The sequence below is a fragment of the Oncorhynchus tshawytscha genome, linkage group LG08 (genome assembly GCF_018296145.1).
Source record: "Oncorhynchus tshawytscha isolate Ot180627B linkage group LG08, Otsh_v2.0, whole genome shotgun sequence".
In the NCBI taxonomy this organism is placed as follows: domain Eukaryota; kingdom Metazoa; phylum Chordata; class Actinopteri; order Salmoniformes; family Salmonidae; genus Oncorhynchus; species Oncorhynchus tshawytscha.
The window spans coordinates 54,525,638-54,550,191 of record NC_056436.1 but is presented as its reverse complement, the minus strand read 5'-3'; the positions used below and the strand labels follow the sequence as shown (position 1 = coordinate 54,550,191).

General features: G+C 43.7%; 1 protein-coding gene across 2 annotated transcripts; it reads right to left on the bottom strand.

Annotated features, from left to right (window-relative positions):
• Positions 1-338: 338 nt before the first annotated feature.
• Positions 339-23,517, bottom strand: LOC112256320 (TBC1 domain family member 9B). 2 transcript variants are annotated; one of them, XM_024429484.2, is made up of 22 exons: positions 23,203-23,517; positions 21,595-21,705; positions 21,299-21,417; positions 20,785-21,013; positions 18,997-19,255; positions 18,468-18,675; positions 17,967-18,164; positions 17,333-17,503; positions 16,563-16,713; positions 14,003-14,217; positions 10,025-10,142; positions 9,484-9,769; positions 9,085-9,214; positions 8,734-8,832; positions 8,414-8,482; positions 7,772-8,012; positions 7,480-7,545; positions 4,901-4,972; positions 4,468-4,518; positions 3,819-3,878; positions 3,611-3,702; positions 339-3,518 (listed from the first exon to the last, which is right to left on the bottom strand). In XM_024429484.2, exons 1-22 carry the CDS (start codon positions 23,318-23,320, stop codon positions 2,886-2,888), a joined length of 3,696 nt encoding a protein of 1,231 aa, XP_024285252.1. In that variant the 5' UTR covers positions 23,321-23,517; the 3' UTR covers positions 339-2,885. The 2 variants fall into 2 exon arrangements, with proteins under 2 accessions (XP_024285252.1, XP_024285253.1); XM_024429485.2 differs by lacking the exon at positions 4,468-4,518 and having other exon boundaries at positions 23,203-23,515.
• Between the last annotated feature and the right edge of the window lie 1,037 nt (positions 23,518-24,554).

The window sequence follows — 24,554 nt, the reverse complement described above, 5'->3', positions numbered from 1 at the left end:
TTGGAGCAGAACACAATCAACTATATTGAGCGCCCTCTGGCATTGGCTAAGTGCAGTTATTAAATGGACGCAAGCATGAAGATATAGTACTATGTTGTTCAATTAAGCAATAAGGTCCTTAGCCATGGTATATTGGCCATATGCCACCAACCCCCAGTAGCCTTATTGCTATTATAAACTGGTTACCAACGTAATTAGAGCAGTAAAAATACATGTTTTGTCATGTATAATGTACAATAATTGTATTAAGAGTAGTCAATCTTGTCTGCAGAGCTAAAAACAAACTTAATATACCCAAAGGGTGTAAGCCTGTCCTATTAAATAAAACCATCAAGTTATTTCATTCAGTATTTTAATTTATTACACAATATAGTACAGTACAGATCAAATACAATTTAAAATGCAAGTTTGTGAATAAACACATCCGTTACATGGATACATTAATGACATATCTATAGGTGGATAAACAGATTTAACAGCCACATAGGCTATCCCAGAACCCCAAAAGATGCAAAACTACTTCCTTGTTTTCACATTTAGAAAGTAGTCTGCAAGGTAAACAAGTAAAATTAGTCATTTCCATTAGATATAAGAAACATATGCAGATGAAAAGCAAAGAATATACAAAGTGAGACAGGTTGTGTGTGCCAACATAAAATAATCTACATACAATTTGATTAACTGGGACTTTGGGGCTGAGCGCAAATAACACTGATAGTTTTATACCCCAAGTTAAATTTCTTACAAAGTTCCAATAAACTTGGTATGTAATGCTGCAAGCAAATTCCGTGGGCAATGCTGGACTGTTGTTGAATTATGAACAAAGGACCAGCCAGACAACCTTTTAAGTCTGGTTTTAGTGTCATAGAAGAACAGTTCGGAGACCAGTATTGAGCAGTGCCAGCACATTTCTCCACTGATCTCAGACCCGTCTGGATAACCACAATGGAAACTAAAACTGAGGAGCCTATAGCCTTGTACAACAATCCCTAACTCCTACTTCTCTAGTGTTTAGTGGGGGGGGGGGGTGAATGGATTAAAAGACAACGTATTCTTAAAAAGATAATTTTTCTTGCCAAACATAAAAAAATAGCTGTTGACAAAAGTAGACATGAAGAATGCAAAATATCTATGTTTGTGACCAATTTGGGTGTGTAGTCAAATACTGTGTATGAAGCTTATCTCTGTTAAAACAAGGTTATGAATATTCAGGAGGACAGTAACACGGTTTTCTCAATCCCTTCATAACATGAGACCAATTTGAGGCTATATTTTTATCAAGAAACATCTAATACACTTAAAAAGCTTTGCATGATAGAAGATAATATGAAAATTATATGTAGTAATTCACAGCTTGGGACTCCTATTGGCTTGAAGGAAAAGCATTACATGGCGTTTTAGCAAGTGTCTCGAGACAGAAATTTAATGGGAATCTGTTAAAATAGTATTTGCTTGCAGGAAATGTTTCCTTACTGCTATTCTGAAATGACAGAAGCAGTGCATTTCAGGGGTAACCCTGACCACTTACAGATGGTCAATTTAACTCCGGCCCGAATACAAAGATACAACCGACTCACAGCTAGGTCTAGTAACTAATGGAAAAATTATTGTATTTCTTTGGGTAAAACAATATTTGAGGTCATTTGATGAATGACACATAGCGCCCCCTGAGTGTCTGCTTTGAACTACGGGGAAGAGATACTGCCTTGTTTGATATGCAGGTCAAAAATTCAAGAAGGGCATTCAATGAAAACAATGCTGTTTGTTGTGATGCTCCAACTCTGCAGATTTTAGCCTCAGAGGTCCCTCCCCAAAATGCCAACACTACAATTATCCGTGTATATGCCAACCTACCATTACAAAAACAGTCCAATCAGGTCCTGGCAGGCGAGTCACCAAATGAGCGAAGCGCCATGCATATCTGAAGGCTGCAGATTAATTGTTAGTTAGTGAAGGAGGGAGAACTCTCCCAAACCACACCAATGTGTTACCATGAGTTGTACTATAAGACTACACACCCAAAGGTAGTTTAAATAACCGACTGCTGAAATGGGACTAATGAAGCAAGTACTGGCCAGAGAACAGAGTGGTAACGCAGACATTCTCCCAACGTTCTCTCTAAGAAAAACCTACACAAAACAAAAACAAGCAGTTTCTAAAATCTAACATCTAGTTCAGTCTTTTTTTTTTAAGGCTTTCTTTCGAGATGGCTGTGGATTTCACAGATACAAACGTATATATGTCTCATATGTCTTATACATGTCTCATATAGGTCTTCCAGTTGAAGGCTTTTACCCACAGCTTAGATTGTGGTCCGCAGTGTGCTAGGAGAAGCGACAGAAATACAGTTGAGTACTAACACGTTAAAACTCTGATATCCTGCACCAATGTTCCTCTGCACAATATCCCATCCTTGGATTAGCCACTACACTTCAAGGGCAAGTTTCCCAGACAAATATTAAGCTTAGTCCTGGACTAGAAAGCATGTGACATGGAGAACCTCTACTGAAAGTGATTTTTAGTCTAGGAACAGGCTTAGGTTGAATCTGGTTCTGAATGTAGTAGGGTTGATGTAATAGGTTGTAAATGTTTAGAGTTATGTGGCTTTTATCCAAGGTAAGAACCGTTGGGCAGACTCTATGCTTACAGACTGAACACTGTTTCATTAGATATATTTCCTATACACACACACACACACACACACACACACACACACACACACACCTGGTTCTGTAAAATGATGACAATCACAACAGAGATACAGGTCTAGAGCTCCCTGTGAAACGGGAGTGAGGCAAGGCCGGACGGTAACTCGAGTTGGACAGTGATCGGTTTCCCCTACGGGTGAGAAATGACAGTGAGTGTTGAGTTCTGGATGGGTCCGCTCAGGTCGAGAGCTGGGCCAACTCATGGTCGCTTGACGAGCTCACCTGCCTCTCCACCCCTCTTTGCATCTTACAGGTTGCCATCCTTGCCTGAATGTCTCCCTTCTTCTCAAAGTAGTCCACCAGGGGCGGCTCGGTGAGCATCGACGCCAGCACCTGCTCGAAGGTGATGGACCAATCGCCGTCCAGCGTGCTGCCTCGCCGCTGCTGGTCGCCGGCGCAGCCAATTAGGACCGTGTCATCGGCGATGTCCTCGCACTGCAGCGAACCCGTGCTCACCATGGAGTAGGACGAGACCGACGTGTCATCCTTCACTTCTTCGTCCGACGTCTGCTGGGGCGGCGTTTCTAGCTGGGCCTCCGCCAAAGCCTTGCAGACCAGGGACTGTCCTGAGCTGCTTTCCCCATTCGACTCTTCTTTTTCGGGCTGGGGCAATTCAGCGGAAAGGGTGGGAGCCTGGGTGTAGGTGGTGTCGGTTGATTTCTTGGCACCGTTGTTGGTGAACTTCTTGCCCACCTCTCCGATGCGCAGCAGCAGGCTGGCCACAGTGGCTATGGCGTGGTAGAGCTCCTGCTCCAGTGGGTCCTCGCTGAACATGTTGTACAGGGTTTTACACAGCTCTATGAACTGCTCCTGTAGGGGACACACAGGGGATCAGTCACAGAAATGGCTTCTCCAAGTGTGCATGAGTGGTCAAGTTATGGTCATCTCTCAGTAATGTGTACCTGGTTCATCCTGGGAAGATCTTTAATGGTCTCAATCTTGGGCTCCTTCTCCTTGGCCCACATCCTCAGGTAATACTTATAGTCCTTCACCTCTGAAACAGACATCACAATATTACACTGGATACATATAGCAATACAGCTTGAATCCTGCAGAGGAAGAATATCAATACTGCAGAAAGGTAATTAACATAGGCGGAGTGAGGCTCACCTTTCTTCTCCTCTGCATCTCCGCATCCCGACGCTTCCCCAGCCTCTTTCATCTCCTCTCCTGCAGACAAAGACAACCACCACCATCGTCATGTCCACAAAGCCACTACTCAGACCATCCACACCAGTGTACACACTACACAGTGGCAGGGGGTACAGTGGGTTATCTAGACAGAGGTTGGAAGGTGTGTGAGGGGGGGGGGGTTGATGTTTGTATTAGTTTGTGAGACATTCACTTCACGGAAGATGAGGGAAGTCAACTAGCACACAGATACTAGGAGGGTAACAGGCAGGGACAGAAAGTCCACGCTCTGAGATTGCAGATACCACAGAAAGTCAGATAAGGGGAAAGATGTGATGTCTATCACACCAGAACATTCCAAAGAGAGCCCCAAGTGGACTGTACCAAGTGGACAGGAAGAAGAAATGAGGGGGGACCCACTCTGAATAAAGTTGTGTAATCTGCTGGTATGCTCTATCACATGGCGAGGTTATTAACAGGTTAGAGAGTGTCCTCTATGAACTAAAACAAATAATTGTTTCACAAATTTGTAGATTGGAATATTAGATGGACTATTCTGCCTGACAGCATGGCCAACATTTTGTTAATGAAACATGTCTTTGTGACACAGAGTCACAGAGAGACAAACCTGAGGTCACTTCCTGCACCAGGAAGTCCAGATCAGACAGGAAGGGAGATTCTGGAGCGTTGAGAAGAAAACAAAACGAGATGGGGAGAGCAAGAAATGACAGAAATGAGAAATAAAGAGCAATATAGAGAGAGATTAAGACAGAAAGTAAGTGAGGGAGGAAACAGATCCATGAGGATGATGACAACACACTGTCAGTTAAATCAAGTAGTAGGAATCCATTTTCCATGCGCACACACACACACACACACGCAATGGAGCAGGACTGTAGGAACCACTCATTGCCTTAAGTAGACCATCTAAAATGTCAAATATCACATTTACATTGTGAGCAAACTAAAGTATGAGAGATGGTTACCAAGTGTGTATATTCCCCCTATAGAAGTATAAGAGTGTATGCTCTATGCATATGTCAACAGCAATGTGTGTGTACCCTGTGGACTGTCATCGTCAGTGAAGAACTGCGCAGCCTCTAGTGCCGACTCAGCCTCCTCTGGACACAATGCTGTAAGAGAAACAAGAAGCATGTTAGCACTAGCATGTATTTGTCATGACTGTCCATGTGAGGATCCAAATTCACCAAAGGTCTGTGAAACAAAGGCACATTCGTTTTCCCCACCAAAACTGTAACACGTTCTAAAGTGAATACTGGAACAATATTTCTAACATAGAATGTGGGGAATGGTCAGAGGTGAGAAATAATAATGTTATTTCGGGTGTTATTTTGTGATGTCATTAAAAATGTTATAAAGTAAATACTGTAACTTGAAGTATATACACTACATGTACGAAGTCGTCATCCTCTTATGTTGTGTATGAAATACGATGAGTGTTTTTGTTGAGGGATGTAAATGTTAGAAACTATAAGACGAAATTGTTTATATAAAACTGTGCACAGCAAGTAGTCACCACCCCTTGAGTGAGGTCAGCCTCACGAACCACCCCTTTTGAATGAACTGTGTAAAACGGTGGGTTAAGAATTAACATATCAGGCCAGAGAAGCATGTAGCTGCAGCTCACTTCTAAAGTGGTTCAAACTCTGAAATCTCAACACGAGGTAGAGGTGAGAAGCTCACCTCCCAGACAATCACTGGAAGAATCAAGACATCTAAAACGTAAATACATTCATGATTTCTTACTCCAAACGGTGGCAGTTCGTGTGCAAAGTATATGGTTAATGTGAGAGTAGTTTCTAAATATACCAAAGTATTATGTGTCTCTCTTTTGTAACAAGCTGCCATATTGTGTTAGTCCGATGGGACCTGTTTCGTTAGCTAGTAAATAAATTAACCAATTTGTGTAGTACTGAATCACAAGAAAGGCTGGGCTTTTTGCAGATGTTGGAGGCTACGACTGTTCAGAATGATGATATGGTACGAGGTTATGATTAATAAGTTGACTGTTTCTGGATGTAACCTTTAGAGTTTAATTCGGGAGATGTTGCCCCAAATTCCTATTGAGTTAATAGTTACATGATTAATTTAAAATTGGGTAACAAAACAATTATTTGATTAGATAAATAACAGTCATCAGATTAATGAAAGTAATCAGATTAATGAAATATTATAATACATACATTGTCACTCATTCCCACAATCACACACATTTTATCCAACTGCTCAATTGTTCTTAACTCTCACTTTTCTTAAAACTGCATTGTTGGTTAAATCCCTTCACCCCCATTCACGCTCGGATCCCGTTAACGGGATTGATTTGACAACATCCAGTGAAATTGCAGTGCGACAAATTCAAAAAACAGATATACTCATAATAAGAACTCATTAAACATACAAGTGTTATACATCAAAATACATCTTAACTTCTTGTTAATCCAGCCAGTGTCAGATTTCAAAAAGGCTTTATGGCGAAAGCAGACCATGCGATTATCTGAGGACAGCACCCCGCATACAAACACATGAAAATCAGATTTCAACCAGGCAGGTGCTACACAAAAATCAGAAATAACAATATAATTCATGATTTACCTTTCAAGATCTTCTTCTGTTGGCACTCCAAAATCTCCCATAAACATAAATTCCTTCATTTTATCCCCATGGCGTGTTTGATTCAGAAATACACAGGTTCCAACTCGCCCAACATGACTACAAAGTATCTAATAACTTACCTGTAAACTTGGTCCAAACATTTCAAACAACGTTCCTAATCCAAACTTATGGATCCTAAAACGTAAATAATCGATAAAATTTAAGACGGGGAAATACTGTGCTCAATTCCGGACGAAAATAAAGTGAAGCGCGTTCCAGGTCTTGCGCTCCAAAAGACTCGAGTCCCTTTGTGTGACACATGGAAAGGAAAGGAATACTTCATCTCTCAAAGGAAAAACATCAACCAATTTCTAAAGACTAGTAGTTGACATCTAGTGGAAGCCATAGGAACTGCAAGCATATTTCTATTAAAAAAGGATTACCATAGAAACCTAATGGAAACACTGAGCTCAAAAAATGTTTTCCCTGGATGGATTTTGCTCGGGTTTTTCCTACCAAATCAGTCATGTTGTACTCGCAGACATTATTCAAACAGTTTTAGAAACTTCAGAGTGTTTTCTATCAGAATCTAATAATAATATGCATATCCTAGCTTCTGGGCAGCACGCTTTTCATCCGGATGTGAAAATACTGCCCCCTAGCCCAAAGAGGTTTTAAGGGCTTGTAAGTAAACATTTCACGGTAAAGTCTACATCTGTTGTATTAAGCGCATGTGAAAAATGTAATTTGATTTGAGTGAGAAAATTCTTCTCTCATGTGCATACTGTCCCTTTAAAAACACACCACCCAAAGCACATGGTCACAAGTGTGTGTGCTGGCTGACTGCAGGCTCACATCTTCTGCATTTATTGATTCACTAGAACTGTTGTTTCTGAGTGAAAAGTCTGAAGCCAAATAGTGAGAAGTCAGAATGTGATTGTCAAAATCCTGCAGTATGTCTGCAGTACATTTATCATAGGTAGGTTAGACTGTTATTGAACCTGAGGAGTTGTTTTTCCCTGCTTACCTGGTGGCAGGTGAAGTTTGTACAGTAACTTCAGTTTCTCTGTCATGTCTCCATGGTACATCCCACCTGATGGGAGACATATGGTTGGTCAGTTACCCAATTGGTGGCAGAGGTGGGATCCATGCTAACTACAATCTTATAATCAACCAGTCAAATTAGGCACGGAGACTTATCCTTCTACAAACTAGCACATAATTGTTCTCAAAACCACAGCTGAAAACATCAACGTTGTAATGCATGTCAGTTAAGTTGCAGCAAGTTGCGATTCCTTAATTCAAATCTCCAAACTCACTCAGGCCCGTGACAAACTCTTTGAAGTTGATGAGGCCGTCCTTGTTGCTGTCCAACAGGCGGAAGTGGCGAGCGGCCAGTGTGACGGTGTGAGTGCCACACAGCCAGGTGCCCAGGGCCCCGAACAGCTGGCAGAACTGTTCCAGGTCGATGCGGTACTGCTCCAGGTAGGGCAGGCTGGGGTCATGGCGCTCCGCCGCCGTGCAGCTGGCCCCCCAGTAGCAGCTCATAATGTGCTTGGCCTGCCATGGGCAAGGGGAGTGGGATGCAGTTCAGAGGTGGTATTAGTTGATTGAAACATTGAATGGGTAGTCCAATGATGCTTGACAGTTGAGGGACTTGAGCTAACAGCTTGATAGCGATGGCTTTTGTTGAGGGCTTTCAGGTTTACACTTGTTTGCAGCATGAGCCACAACTTGTTTTGTTCTCAGTCTATTGATAATGGCTCACTTGGTTGCACAACACCTAACAGCTGTGTGACCTGTTATCATCACCGCAACCATGACTAATACCCACCACACTAAGTTGCCATGCCTGTGTTTAGAACATAGCTAACAAAGAACTTACTGAATAAAATGTTGACCAGTGTTTGGTAATGGTGTAAAAAGCCACAGGGGCGGTAATAATTATGCCAATTTCTCACCTTGAAGAGAACATAGAGTTCTTCTAGCTCCTCGATGCTAAAGGCTGAATCGGTCATGATGGCCCTCACCTGTGGACAGACACACAGCTTTACAACAAGACAGAGAAACATCTCTGGCTATAGCACATTGGACCAAGCAGGAACAGTAAGACAATAGATCATTATTAAGTGAAGGTTGGAATGGAGTATAATGTAGACTAATCTCAATGCTATGAAATTCAGTTGTCGACATCAAACTACAACCATCAACGCAATGAGATCAAGAAACTAACGTCACTAAGCGTTTCAATCACAGTCACTTCTTTGACATATGAACTCACCACACTCCTCTTGGCAGTGTCTTCCAGCGATTGGATAACCTTTAACCTCTGCTTGAACCTCATCTGCTCGATGACATCAGCACGCAGACTTCCAAACTTCTGCTCAGGGACACAGAGAAACAGAGGGAAAAGGCAGGTGTTATAGAATTGTAGTATAATAGAATTGAAATAGAGTTCAATAGAGTCGGTTACAAATGTATCCTGAAGTCACTGATTTGTAGAATCTACATCAATCTCTCCTTGTTCAATGCGATTGAGTAAACAAGCGAGTTGTGTTTGAGAAATAAGAATGGATTTTTCTGTGAAAAAGTAATTTGGCTCTACTAGTCGTGCTGGGAGGACTTGTCTTACGTCATAGGATGACTTGATGAGCTGGAACACGTCAATCTCAGGTGGTGGTTCATCACCACTGGTCAACAGGGCGTGGAGGTGGGGAATGGGAGGAGACACAGTCTGCTTGTTGACAACATTGTCCAGGTACCTGAGAGAGAGTGAGAGAACAACCACTTATTCTCAGTCCAGCGCAATATGGCTATAGCTTCATCAGTCCAGACTGGTAATGTCACCATTCATAAATAAAAATGTAAAACAATTAAGGTTTCTGTATAGTTACCCTTCCAATGAAACATTTTGGCTACATAATGTGTGGTGTCAATTCCAAGAAACACTTGAAATCCATCACTCACTGTCCCAGTATGGTCATGGCCTCTCCCTCGTCAGTGCAGACAGTCTCTCCCACCCCCCACTCACCGTCCGAGTATGGTCATGGCCTCTCCCTCGTCGGTGCAGCCCAGCAGCGTGTCCATGTTGGCGTGCAGCACGGCCAGTGCCACCTGGAAGATGACCTTGATGCCCTCGTAGAAGAAGCAGTCGACCAGGAGCACGGCGCTGTCAAAGGGCATGACGCTGAGAAACAGCGTGAGGAACCAGGAGAGGGAGATAGTGGAGATGACACCCAGCTCCTGCATGTGCTCGTAGAGGAGGGGGAGGCACTCACGAGTCAGCTCCTCAAACACACCTTGGTCAACGAGAGCACCTGGGGGAGGGAGATTTTAAAAAAGACATCCATATCCAAACATACGCATCAAGGTTGGGTTCAATTCATTTTAGGAAGAGAGGTAAAATGAAAATCATGCAATGAAAAGTCCTTATAGAAAATTGGAAAACTGAATCGACCACAGCCCACATCAACTACTGAGTTCTTATCACCCTTAGAACCTTCAGCAATCGTTCTATTTCTATGGTAATTAGCGGCTCTGTATTTCTATTGTCAGTCTTAGCTGTCACTCACCCACAACCCTGGTGTTGTAGTAGTCTGGCAGCATCCTCTCACACAGAGCCACCAACAGCCAGAAGGCCTCCTCCTCTGTACAGTACAGCAGCAGCACCGACGTCACAATGTTCATCGCCTGGAAGGGACAGGCATCGATCATTGTGTACTCTTCTGCTTGTGCAGCATCACAAATGTTATTTCCTATCTTAGTGAATTTCTAGTTCCAAGTTATTAGTCGTATGTACGGGATACGCATGATATACATCTTCCAATGAAATGCTTATTTGCAGGTTCTTCCTCGACAAGTCAACGACAACAAGAAATAATACGAACTAAGTAAATGTCAGTAGAATAGAAAACACTTTAGCATAAGGACAATACAGGAAGGAACAATTTATAGTCCAATATTTACATGTGTATTGGGGAAGGGGGGATAAGTGTATACATTGAGCAGTATAACAAGAGTCTGGTAGCAGCAGTTGTGATGTGTGCGTGTGTGTGTAGCATGAATGTATACATGTGTCTGTGTGGTTGTGTGCTAAGGCTGCGGAGAATTAGAGCAGGTGGTCAGTCCAGTTCGTGTTCAGGCAGTCTGCTTGTAGATAGAAGCTGTCGCCAAGTCTGTTCGCATCAGACATCATGCACTGAACCGGTCTGCCCGACGAGTGAGACGGGACACACACACTTAAGAATTAACAACAAGAAGACAAACTGAAGAGAAGGAAGATTTGAATAGACCACCAGACTACGGTAGTTTCTTTGCAAGGTTTCTGTTAGCCGGTAATAGCTGGCGTTTGGCGGATAAAAAAGAAAAGCCAATAAATAAAATTGTCCCTTTTCACCTATTAATTAAAACACCATTTCATGCAAATACATTTAACTGGTCATGTTTATCCATCTATTAGGTACATTTGCATAATTTAGTGGAAATACATTGGCACCTGTACAGTATATTCATTATGCATCTTATTTATCAAACATGTACAGCATACAAATACAAAACCTTTGAGCGGAAAATCTGTCAGAGCACGAGAGCTGCTGCTAAAACATCTCAAACAGCAAATGCATAGGCAGGCTTCATCAGCGCATCGCACACCACTTTGCAATGATCTGGAGGCAGTATGCTTTTTCAAAACATATACTTAAATCGTTTGGAACCTGAACATTTTAATCGATACGAGGCATTACCAAGCTTCAAAGTAGCCTAGCCAAAATCTGACCATATCAGTGGAGGCAATTATTTTATATGAACTTTCTTTCATTGTCCTGTAGCCAAATGCACAATCCTAATCATATTAGCATAGTAGCCCATGCTAGTTGTTGCATATTAGATCTATCCGCTTTCAACATTTCTAAACGGATATTTTCATCTCTGTTACTTGAAACCACGAGCATGTGCGGTGCCTTTTTGACAACGTTTTACCCCCGCTAATAGCATTATGGAAGAAACATTTGCGCATAGCCTACTGCCTTGTGCACATATAATGTGAAGAAATAAATCGTTTATCAACATTTTAAGCTAAAACGTTCGGATCTGTTGCGTCAGACTCATTGCTTAATTTTTTATATTTTTTAAATGTTAATAATAATGTAGCCTAGGCCTACTGGTTGTATGAATTTGGGATCTATCGTCCAAAGTCCGTTTGGAATAGGCTATTTCTTTCCCGACAAGCTGGCCAATAAATTAGGTAAATCTGCGTGGGATAGTAAATTGACATTAGCTAGTGATCTTGCTATTCGTTACTCGTCTTTTTGGCTGAAGAAAAGTAAATGTGGACAGTTATTCAAAATATCTTCAAAGTTCACATGCGGTTCTTACCACATCGTTGCATCCTCGTCTTGCATGTTCAGTTAATATGATTTACCATAATCTAAATGTGATTTCTGTCATTCTGAGCACCGTGGGTGGATGCCGTAATCAGGTTACTCACCCAACGCATATGGGTCCGACAAATTTCTGAAATATCCTGTAAATAAATACAGAAATGTCCGGTGCCACATTTTTTAATGGAAAGCCTGTTTCCCTGTCCCATATAATTCAAGCACTATTTCCAGGGAATGCTTTGGACGATAGGCCTTCGTTCCAATCTCATTATCAGCTTGAGGCTTTTCATGTTTGAGTCAACTCAAACAGTCAGTCTGATTCAGATGGCATTTCCAGGAATTTAATTCCACTATAGCATTACATTGAGTTCTTTCAACTACTTCAAAAGCATCCAACTCAACTGCCCACTCTCTGGAACCAAATTCTGCATTCCAGAGAAGTTTCTAAATATAACAGATAGGTTTAAGTAGCAAACTCTAAAACAAAGTGTAAGAAATCTCATAACATCTCACAGCCAGTGACCATGTTAATTAGTTTTAACGTTTAACAACAAAAAGGAACCTAACAAGTTTCCAACATCACCAGGCAACAGTGGTGGGCCCTCAGGGCCAGCAAGGCCTTCTCTGCTGGCCTAAACATCATCAGAATATATATATCTTTTAAAAAATATATTTTCCCACAAATATGTATTAAATTATTCCCCAGAGTAAGAGTTATACTCTTCATTTCATAGCTTTCCTCTTGGTTGCACTGCTTCCAGCCCCAGGTTGAGATTTGGAGGGCTGGTCTTTATGTTAGATCTTTTATCCAATCATATTCAGCCATCATGTGTTGGCAGGGGTCTAAAATCTGCCCTCAGGCCTTCAGAATCAACAGTGCGGGCGCTTGTAGCTTAAAGTGAATGGAAATTAAAATTTTGTGTCAACCAATCAGCTTTAGAGTTGGCTATTGTACGCCTGCTGGCTGGCTCCAGTGTTACACAGGAGCCAGCTAGCAGGCGTAGTGCGTGCACGTCTTTTGATTGGATTACCAATATTGAGAGGCAGGTCCTATATGGGCAGGTCTATGCAGAACCTCAGAACTAGGAAACTGAATTTGATAAACAAATTAATTTGCGTACTACTAAGCTGTTTTTTCAACCCACAATGGCAGAAGGAAGAGAAGATATCGATTTGGTCGAGGATATAATTATAACGCCATTCTCAAGACAAACTTTTCAAGAAAAGTTAGACATTGTAAGGAGAGGTCGCCCGACGCCGACGCTACAAAGCCTGTCACAGGCGGGAAAGGGGTTTGTTCGCCAGTTTCAAAATTCCAACTACGAGCGCTATCAATGGCTCACAGGCTCCGAGAAGCACTGCTGGGAATGCCTATTATTTGCAAGTGATCAATTTGGTGTTTGGAACCACACTGGCTTTGCAAACTTGAGTTGTCTAACCAAGGCAGCAACGAGACACCAAAGTACGGCTGAGCACTTACAAGCAATGGTGCTTTTGAAAACTTTTGGGGACACCCGAGTGGATCTACAGCTCAACGGAGCTGCACAATGAAAAGGTGAAGAAAAATAGGGAAATATTGAAAAGACTCATTGATTGTGTCATGTTTTTGGGTAAACAGGAACTTTCATTTAGGGGATACGATGAAAATGCTGACTTTTTTTGGGACTTAAAGCTCAAAGTTTGTGGACCAGAAATGGATAGAAAAATAATATTAATATAACTCTGTTGCACTCGACTGTGTTCTTGCCTATTAGTGGAACTGTACTGTATTGTACTCTTCCCCTGCAATTCTCAGAATAAAAATGTCAATTTCAAGGTGACGCAAAGCCTGGTTAAACTGCGTTTCTGTCTAAATGTATAGTGTCTAGAGCCATGGCATCATAATGATGGTAATATGAGGTGGGTTAATTCGGGGGGGGACTGTGTAGGACCTCACTGAAGGCCCAGGCACGCCACTGCCAGGCAAGCTCTATCCTGGTACCCACAAGGAAAACGGAAAAGAGAGGGCACCCAAGAAACACCTGGCAGCGGGAGCTTGAAGCAGACACCAAAAGATCTGGCATAAGATGGAACAAGACTGAGTGTGATGGAGAGTCATTGATGGCCTATGATACTCCCTGGAGAGTGACGAGCCTAAGTAAAGTAAAGTTGTTGTTTTTTAAGTTGTCATACCTGGCAGTATCCTATGCCAGGGTTGCGGCAGGCGTAGGCGGTGAGGACCCTGCGGAGGGCAGCGATGCCCATCTCATTCTGGAAGGCGTGGTGCTCGGGCATGGAGCGGTGCAGGTCCCTCTCGATCTCCTCCGTGGCCAGGGTACAGCGGCCCATGGCCTGCTCCACCAGCTCAGCATAGTAGCCAGGGTGGGTGGCCATCTCATTCTGAGCTCCTGGAGAGGAGATGGATGGTAGTAAAAGGGTTAATTCAATGGATTATGAGGCAGATTCAGTCCACATGGATTTGTCAGTCGGCAAAGGATCTAACGTTTAGATCCTTTTGATTCTATCTGTTGTATGACTTGTTTGTTGTTTGTTTGTTGTATCAACAAAAACATGAGCCAACATGAGCCAACTTTACATATTTGCTAGAAAACACAAAGTCGACAGATTCCTGAAAACAGACTAGTCATTCCAGATATCATTGCAGGACACAATCCTGGTCATTGAGTGCTATCATTTTACATAGAGGAAACAGCCAAAGTACAAAAACACATCCACATAGCAACACAATCCAGCGGCTCCGTTTCTAGGTTCTCTCATTATTGTGTAACCCTTGCTTAGCTAGGCCGCATGACTCAGGAATCTAGTTGGTCAGCTGATACCAGACGAGTCAGAAAGGAATGATGGAGGGGAGGGGTCAGCTTGGTGACGTTGCAATAACAACACTTCCCTAGTCAATATGGCAGAGACAATGAAACACATTACCTTCAAGTCACAAGGTAGGAGCGAGTGCTTTCCTTGAAACTAACAGATTGCTGATGTGCACCACACACACACACACACAAATTACTGGATCTGGCTATTTCAGCCACACCCATTGCTGACAGGTGTGTAAAATTGAGCACACAGCCATGTGATCTCCATAGACAAACATTGGCAGTAAAATGGCCTTACTGAGGAGCTCAGTGAGTCAACGTGGCACCGTCATAGGATGCCACCTTTCCATGTCAATTGGTCAAATTTCTGCCCTGGTCAACTGTATGTGCTGCTATTGTGAAGTGAAAACGTCTATGAGCAACAATGATTCAGCCGTGAAGTGGTAGGCCACAAGCTCAAAGAACGGGACCCCAGAGACCGGAAGCTAGTAGCATGTAAAAATTGCAACATTCACTACCGAGTTCCAAACTGACTCAGCCGCACACAAGCCTAAGATCACAAGTGCAATGTCAAGCGTCGGCTGGAGTGCTGTAAAGTAGGGTTGGGCGATATTACGATATAATCGGATATCAACTATGTTTAAAAGACATCGATGGCAACAACATTGTGATGTGTAATATAAATTATTGTCACACACACAAAAGCTATTTGACCAAGAAGGAGAGTAATGGGAGTGCTGCATCAGATGACCTGGCCTCCACAATCACCCAACCGCAACCCAATGGGGATGGTTTGGGATGAGTTGGACCGCAGAGAAAAGCAGCCAACAATTGCTCAGCACATGTGGGAACTCCATCTGCCGAACTGCCAGATGGTGAAGCCTGATTCAGCACTCCACAGAACACGATTCCACTGCTCCAGATTCCAATGGTCGGCGAGCTTTACACCACTACAGCCAATGCTTGTCATTGCGCATGGTGATCTTAGGCTTGTGTGCAGCTGCTCGGCCATTGAAACCCATTTCATGAAGCTCCAGAAAAACAGTTATTGTGCTGACATTGCTTGATGCAATCAAAGACAGGCGATTTTTACGCACTATGAACTGACTAGTTCGAAAGGTGGCATCCTATGATAGTGACACATTGAATGTCACTGAGCTCTTCAGTAAGGCCATTCTACTGCCAATGTTTGTCTATGGAGACTGCAAGGCTGTGTGCTTGATTTTATACACCTGTCAGCAACGGGTGTGGCTGAAAGAGCCAAATCCTTTAATTTGAAGGGGTGTCCACATGCTTTTGTGTATATATATATAGTCTATATTCAACCTTCAAACTCTGCCATTCAAAATCACCATGTTTGAAGAAACCTTAGTCTATTATTGAATGCATTTGTTTCTATTTGGTAAATTATCTACCTCACCTTTACAATCTACAATTCTGTTGAATTCATGGTACAGGCCCATTGGCTTTCTGCTAACTCCACCTAAACCAAACTTTAACCCTCAAAGCTAGCCTGTAGGTGATTAGTGGCGTCTTTGAGAACTGGTACAAGAACAAAAACCATACGGAGGGAGAGTTCCTCTGCAATGACACCTACTTATGGTTGGTGGTTTGAAACCCCACAGACTTGCTGCCAAAAACAGCACTAAGACATAGTGCATCTGTGCTAGAGTAGGAGTGGCCTAGTGGTTGGAGCCATCAGCCACAGACTACACAGCCAAAGCAGAAGTTTAGAAATGTAGCCTGACTTGAATCAGAAAAACTGAGTGCAATGACTGCATATTGGGATGCTCCAGTTAAGGCATTTGTTAACTGAAGCACAATATCTATGTGGGCTAACCAAACCTCTTATGTGCTCTTTGGGGACACATAGGCTAAGATAATTCTAGAAATTGAATTGTAGAAAACAAAATGTCTACCTGAGAAGAGCAGCCACAGCTCCCCTCGGAGGCTCTCAGGGATACCGTTGAGCACCAGCTCTCTGGTCTTGGAGGTACGGTACATACACACCCCCCTGCCAAACTCAAAGAAGTGGATGTTCCACGACTCCTCTTTCATTTTCTCCTTGGTCTGAGGAAGAGAATAGAAAGAGAAAGGGGGGGTGTCAGTATATCAGTATGACCCCCCCAAAAAATAAAAAGACATCAAGCTAAAGGCATGTTTCGAACAATATAATGACATTGGTGCTCAATGACTAGAATGCTGTAAGGACATGGTCTTTATGCTCCTTTGGCACCATGAGCAAAGCAAACAACGTCAAAGAGCTAAGACAACGAATGTTGAAGTGAGCACGGTTTCCAAATGAGCCAGGCCTGACTTGCAATCGTTGAGTTTGGGAGCTAGATAGATCGATGAACAGATGGTGGCCTTCAAGTGTCAAATGTCAAGCTTGCCTATGCACACGCTTGGTTAAGATAGTATTTCCTTTTGTGTAATGTTAACCATGATAGGACAAGAACCATAGACACGGCATACATTAAACTACATTCTAAAGCATCAAACTCGGTCTACATCTCTAGGTAGGGACAATAAAAGACTGTTCAGAAAGGATCACTTCAGCTTAAAAAAAAAAAAAAAAAAAAAAGAGCACACTGAAGTAATAAAAAAACATTTAAAAAATGGGTAGGATATTCTAAGAGCATAAGACAGTCGAAGCCGCTGACGTGGGTCTGGGTGGGGTTGGACTCACAGCTTTGGGCCCGTGGTCCTCTGGGTCGTCCTTCTGGTAGATGCGGAGCAGGCCCTGTGTGGCTGTTGGCAGGCTGGGGCTGTAATGGCGCCCCTGGGACGGTTCCCCCCCTGCGCCCGCGGGTGTGGGGAGGCTGGAGGAAAGTGGGGTGGTACTGGGGCTGGGAGAAACCTGGGGGGGAAGGAGGAGATTGTGGATTTAAAGGGCCGTTATCAGCTAAAACATACCAGCTGGATATCCTGTCATGCTAAAAAGAAGTAAGGAGAGAGAGAAGACAAATTTTTATATATAGTATGTAATAAACAAATGCATTCAAAAGAAGTCATTCTAGCAAAAGCATGACCGTGAATGAGTGGTCATATCATATTAATGTAATCTAGAACGTAGCAGAAAACATCAAAAAGCCATATTATGGATCACAATCTCATAGGGTTGCAGAATTACAGTGACTTTCCCCAAATTCCCAGTTGGAATATTCACAGAATCAGGAGTGAATAAGCAGGAAATCTGGAATCCTCAGAACAGGATTTCTTGAAAACCTGAGAATTTTGCAACCCTACTCTTTCACGACAGAGTGTTACTGACAGATCAAAGGGCCCACTCAAACAGCACACATCCCCTCTGATTGACTCACTGAATAGCCACTGAGGGCCAGCGGGTGGCCGTCGCTCCACAGCTTGTCAGGTGTGCGCTGCAGGAAGTCGGAGATGCGCTGGACCAGGAAGTCGCGGTCTTTGAGGTTGGCGAAGAGGAAGGTCATCTTGTTCTTGGTGCTGATGGACACGGGGCAGGGCAAGACGCTGCTGCTGTCTGCCTTCTCCACAATGGACACCTAGAGAGAGGGAGTGAGGAGAAAGAGGGAAGAGAGAAAGGGGAGGTGAGAGAGAGGGGGGGATAGAGTGCTTTGTTTATTTACTCTAAATGTACAACTAAGAACATTAGGCACATCCCACGAGGGCATGTTATGTCACCCATGAAAAAATATGGACAGAGTGAGAAAGTGAGAGTGAAAAAGACTGCCAAAGAGAGAAAGGAAATGAGAGAAAGAGGGAGGCAGGACATAGGGAAAGAGAGAGAGAGGCAAGATGCCCGAAAATGAAAGAAAGGGGCGTGCTTGCGTTGTGTGTGTAGGTACCTCTCTGAGGGGGATGATGAGCTGACAGAGGTCCTCCTCACGGCTGCAGAAGCAGATGTAGTTGTTGGAGACAAACAGCTGGCCCACAATGTGCATCTTGGCGAAGGGCGTCCACAGCGTGCAGTCTGTGTGTCCGTCCAGGCGCTCGTCCGGGGTCAGGCGGAACAGCGCCCGGTAGCGTTCGTTCTTGGCCCGTGCGTCCAGGTCCCTGAAGTTGACATCCAATAGTGAGAGGAGTAAATTAGCAAAAGGTAGATATACAGTAAATATATACAAGAAAAAAAGGTGATTATCAGTGAGATGCAGAAAATTGAGGACTGTCATTAACAAAATCTGGTGTGTTATGAGGAACAATACACACCGTGCTGCCTTTCAGGACCTGAATTGCCTACCCCTGTTCTCTGGAGGTTGAACAAGCAAGTTCTTGGAAGAACCCTCCATTTCATTGAAAACAGGTGTTCGGTAAAATTCCTGTCAGAAAAAGAAGGAAATTCCCGACTCATCTCTCTTGAACCTTGAAACCTCGTACCTCTTGAGTGCCGAGACGTTCTTGAGCGTCTTGCATGCCTTGGGCAGGGTACGGTCGGCGGAGAAGCCCTCGTTGTCCAGAAGCTGGCGCATGGCAATGGTGGCCAGCTGCTCCATGAGCTTGAAGGTGTCGTTTATGTTGAGGAACATGGAGAAGTAGTGTTCCGTGTGCCGTGTGCTCACCCGCACACTCTCCGGAAACACCAGCGTGGCGTTCTTCTCAAGACGTGTCACTTCCGTCCACTGCACCACCAGGGTCACTATAAGGGGAGACGGAGGGAGAGAGACAGAGAAAAGGGATAAGAGGGAGAGAAAGAGAGCAAAGGAAGGGGGCAGTGAGCAAGCAGAGATTGGTGTACAGTAGAGGGGCAGAAACAGGTAGGGCTTGCTCCTACCTATCTCTCTGATTTGGTCCTGCCGTACATACCTACACGTACGCTACGGTCACAAGACGCAGGGCTCCTAATTGTCCCTAGAATTTCTAAGCAAACAGCTGGAGGCAGGGCTTTCTCCATTTTTATGGAACGGTCTGCCTACCCATGTCAGAGACGCAAACTCGGTCTCAACCTTTAAGTCTTTACTGAAGACTCATCTCTTCAGTGGGTCATATGATTGAGTGTAGTCTGGCCCAGGAGTGGGAGGGTGAACGGAAAGGCTCTGGAGCAACGAACCGCCCTTGCTGTCTCTGCCTGGCCGGTTCCCCTCTTCCCACTGGGATTCTCTGCCTCTAACCCTATTACAGGGGCTGAGTCACTGGCTTACTGGGGCTCTCTCATGCCGTCCCTGGAAGGGGTGCGTCACCTGAGTGGGTTAATTCACTGATGTGGTCATCCTGTCTGGGTTGGCGCCCCCCCTTGGGTTGTGCCATGGCAGAGATCTTTGTGGGCTATACTCAGCCTTGTCTCAGGATGGTAAGTTGGTGGTTGAAGATATCCCTCTAGTGGTGGGGGGGCTGTGCTTTGGCAAAGTGGGTGGGGTTATATCCTTCCTGTTTGGCCCTGTCCGGGGGTGTCCTCGGATGGGGCCACAGTGTCTCCTGACCCCTCCTGTCTCAGCCTCCAGTATTTATGCTGCAGTAGTTTATGTGTCGGGGGGCCAGGTCAGTTTGTTATATCTGGAGTACTTCTCCTGTCCTATTCGGTGTCCTGTGTGAATCTAAGTGTGCGTTCTCTAATTCTCTCCTTCTCTCTCTCGGAGGACCTGAGCCCTAGGACCATGCCCAGTTTCAACTGTTCTGCCTTATTATTATTATACGACCATGCTGGTCATTTATGAACATTTGAACAGCTTGGCCATGTTCTGTTATAATCTCCACCCGGCACAGCCAGAAGAGGACTGGCCACCCCACATAGCCTGGTTCCTCTCTAGGTTTCTTCCTAGCCTTTCTAGGGAGTTTTTCCTAGCCACCGTGCTTCTACACCTGCATTGCTTGCTGTTTGGGGTTTTAGGCTGGGTTTCTGTACAGCACTTTGAGATATCAGCTGATGTACGAAGGGCTATATAAATACATTTGATTTGAAACAACAGAAAGGGAAAGAAGAAAGGTAGCTTTCATAGAATTCCATTTGTCGGGGGTTACTGCTGCAACATTCAAGTGGGGTTACCTCTACACCCATACAAACTCAATACTCCATGTCCTTTCACACACTCTCTCTTAGCCCCATTATCTTCTTCTGTAACCAGTCTCATAAGATTCCTACCCATTTCATTCATTCTTAGACGCACATGCATGCATGCTCACACACATCCTATGCAAGCATGTCAGGTGAGCGAGCAAACACACACTCACCTTCTTTCCCCAGGAGGAAGGAGTAGAAGCAGAGGTGGTTGACGCTGAGATAGACCCAGCCCTGGCGGGGCACACGGCCCTTCCAGTAGCTACAGGAGTAGTAGTTGACCAGCTTCTCCTCGCCGGGCATGCCAAACAGCTTCCGCATCTTCTGCTCGGCCTCGCGGAACTTGCCCGAGTCCTCGTCCTCCTGAGCCGCTTTGCTCTTGTTCTCCTCGGCGATGATGCCCTAGATAGAAAGATAGGAGGAAGAGGGAGTTCAGACTCTGTGCTGACGTGCATGAACACACGCATGCCGCTTAGAATGGGCATGAATGGCATCTTCCGGATTGCGTGGATTTCGGTCAATGTGACCATGACGCATAGATCTGCTCTTAATAGAGGAACTGAGTCAGCAGCTTACATAACGCAGGAGAAACAATTAAGACATTGGCTAACCCAAGGTTTGACCATAGAATTTGAATGTGTTCTAATTCTAGGAGGTTGAACTATGCTTTGTGGCAGCAGTGCCTACCGAGACCTTCCCCTTGACGAAGGTGGTGATGTCTTCGTCGTTGTCAAAGATGGAGAGCGTCTGGAGCAGGTTGGTCTCCAGCCACTCCCAATGCCCCGTGATCTCCTTCCGGGAGGAGCCTGGGAAAACACAGTATTTCAGCACAACAAGAAGAGGTCTCTTTAGACCTGATCATAATGGATAGAATTTATATAGTCCCGATGCTTTTATACAGTTGTATTTAAATAAAGCTAGCTTCAAAACAGTTTGCCTATCCCAGAATATTCAGAGGTGTCATGGCATGGTTTTCCACCCACCACAAGCGATGCTCCAGAAGATCTGGGAGTCCCCTGTCTGGTGCAGGATCCTATAGGGAGCCACTCTGGCACTGGAGTCCAGGACCACATCCATGGTGCCCACCAACAATCCTGAAGTAACACAGCACAGCATTTTAGGCATGAATCCCAATAGGGGACTACAGGTCAACCATGCAAAATATGAAGTAGCTGGCTGGAGGAATCCTAACTTTGCATGTGTAACTTTTAACCTATTATCTGGGTAAACAAATGTTATTTGGTTAAGATCTGAATTGCCATTATTTTTTTAGGGGTAGTGTGGAAGTCCAACACCTGTTGAAGCACAATGTCTGATAATACAGACATGCATTGACACGCACATACACATACCTCAATCATTCCTACATGATGTACTATTTCATAGCCTACATTTTACCGTCGTATGTGACGGGTTAATGTGTACCGTAGGCTAGTCTTAGACCTTGCGTATGTTCCTAGAACTCATCAGCAACACAGCTACAGTGGTGCTGTTGCTTTTAGACAAGGACTTGGGGGAGAGATATCTAAATCAAAGGGAAACATCATAAACCCTTGTGAAAGGCAACTTGTGTGCAGTCACCCAAAATGAGACTTGATCTAATTCAGTACAAATCTAACTAAATGATGAGTGACTAGATAGCTTCCTAGCCTAAAAATAGTTATTTAATATGAAATCGTTTTTCATTACATGCCATTGTTATTCTCTTTATTACTAGAATTACAGGAGATAGCTAAAGTTACCTATATCTGGTGTTTTATGATAGCACCAAATTCAAAGTGGGAGGCTAATCCAAGTTCAATGTTTTTGTCATATGGCAGTGCTAGCTAGCACAGTATCGGGTTGGCTAAACTAGTATATGGTCCCTTGAAGACTAGTGGGAACTCGGAAAAAACGAGGTCGAATCATGACGTCAGTGATCTCCAGGTCGGAAAATCGAAGCTCAAGAAAGAGGCCCGAGTTCCCGACCTGGAATTACGAGTTGGATGACCTTTCAAAACTACCAGTTGTCTTGAACGTAGCAATAGTCTACTAGCTGTGTAACGTTATTGTTTAGTTATGTATTTGAGAAAATGTACATAATTCAAACGCATTCAAAACAACTGGGAACTGGAAATTCGAAAATATCTAAATTCACACTTCAGTGCGTTACAGACAACTGGGAACTAGGGCAAAAACGAGTTCCGACTGGGATTTTTTTTTTAACGGGCTTCCAACTCGGAAACTCGAGCATCTTTTTAGAGATCCGAAATTAAGATCACTGACGTCATGATTTGACCTCGTTTTTCCCAGAGTTCCCAGATGTCATGAAAGCACCATTTTAGCAAGCATTATAGCTATCAATTCTGTTCGCTAGTAGTAGCAAAAAGCGAGCATGGTAAGTGAAGAAAAAACAAAGCTAACGTTAAATAGCTAACAGTAGTTAGCGCCACTTTTCCCCACGTCAACACAACAGCTAGCCGGTGTGCTAGCTATCTTGCTAACACCCAAGCCTGCTAACAAAAGCCCTCGTTACTAATGCAACACATTAGCCAACACAAATTATATTTTTCAGAAAACAGTTCAACCAAATTATTGAATTTCATAGTTACCAGTGATGCCCCCTCCTTTGCCATGGCCCTTTCTCCGCTGGAGAATGAAAAAGGGGTTCGCCCTTTCGCTCACCCACAGAGCGTTGGCCAGCAACACCTCCTCTGGAGTTATCCACATTTTGAATGACCTTTTTCCAAATTACGCACTTCTACTTGGATATTATGCTGCACCGCGTACGTTAAGAGACTTTACACAGGCCTGTTTTGCAGACGTGTTGCCTGCTGTTTTGAGTTCATGACCGCGGGCAGTCCGTCTGTGCAGCTGTCTGCTCTGTTGTGTTGTGTTTCTGAAACGGGTCGCCTCCTACTTGCACGAAACACGCCCACTGTACGCTGCGTCGCTTCTTGACGTGGTCACTGTCACTGCAATATTTGTTTAATCATAATGCACATACTGGTAGGACTACATAGATGCCGCGTTCAAAACCACTGGGAAGTTAGTGATCTTCAGGTCAGAAAGTCGGATCTCTAGAAACAGGCCCGAGTTCCCTTGTTGGAATTCCAAGTTAGATAACCATTCAAATCGATTTTTCCCAGTCGGAGGTCGTTATTTTCCGAGTTCCCAGTTGATTTGAACGATTGGAAGTTGGATATTTCCGAGTTCTCAGTTCCCAGTTGTTCTGAATGCGACAAGAGTACAATAGTACAGAGCGGCATAGGCAAGATACAGTAGATGATACTGTACTCAATACCATCTACTGTATCTTGCCTATGCCGCTCTGTACCATCACTCATTCATATATCTTTATGTACATATTATTTATCCCCTTACACTTGTGTCTATAAGGTAGTAGTTTTGGAATTGTTAGCTAGATTACTTGTTGGTTATTACTTCATTGTCGGAACTAGAAGCACACGCATTTCGCTACACTGGCATTAACATCTGCTAACCATGTGTATGTGACAAATACAATTTGATTTGATTAGTATGAATAAAAACTAGCGGTCAAACAGGGAATTGGTTCCAATCGTTTTTCCACTTTTCATTTTTCCCACAGGGGATTTCAGAAACACTTCAAATAAGGGCTGTGATTTGTAGGCATACCCTGGAGTGACATTTGATTACTGCAAATCGCTCTAGGACAAGGTTACATTTATCAATATATTTGCTTGTAGTCACCCCCCCAAATGAAATGCTAATTAGCTGATTGTGTGGCTATCATAAAGAACTACAAATGAGGCACTGGACGAGACTGCCAAATTGAGGCAAAGGTAGGATTTTTTGGATTAACTATCTAATGTTAGCTAAATGCAGTAATGAACAAATTGGCTACATTTGTTTAAATTGACAATTCTGTGATCTGTCTTGTGCATGATTTAAATGGACACAATACCCGTAATGAAGATGTCAG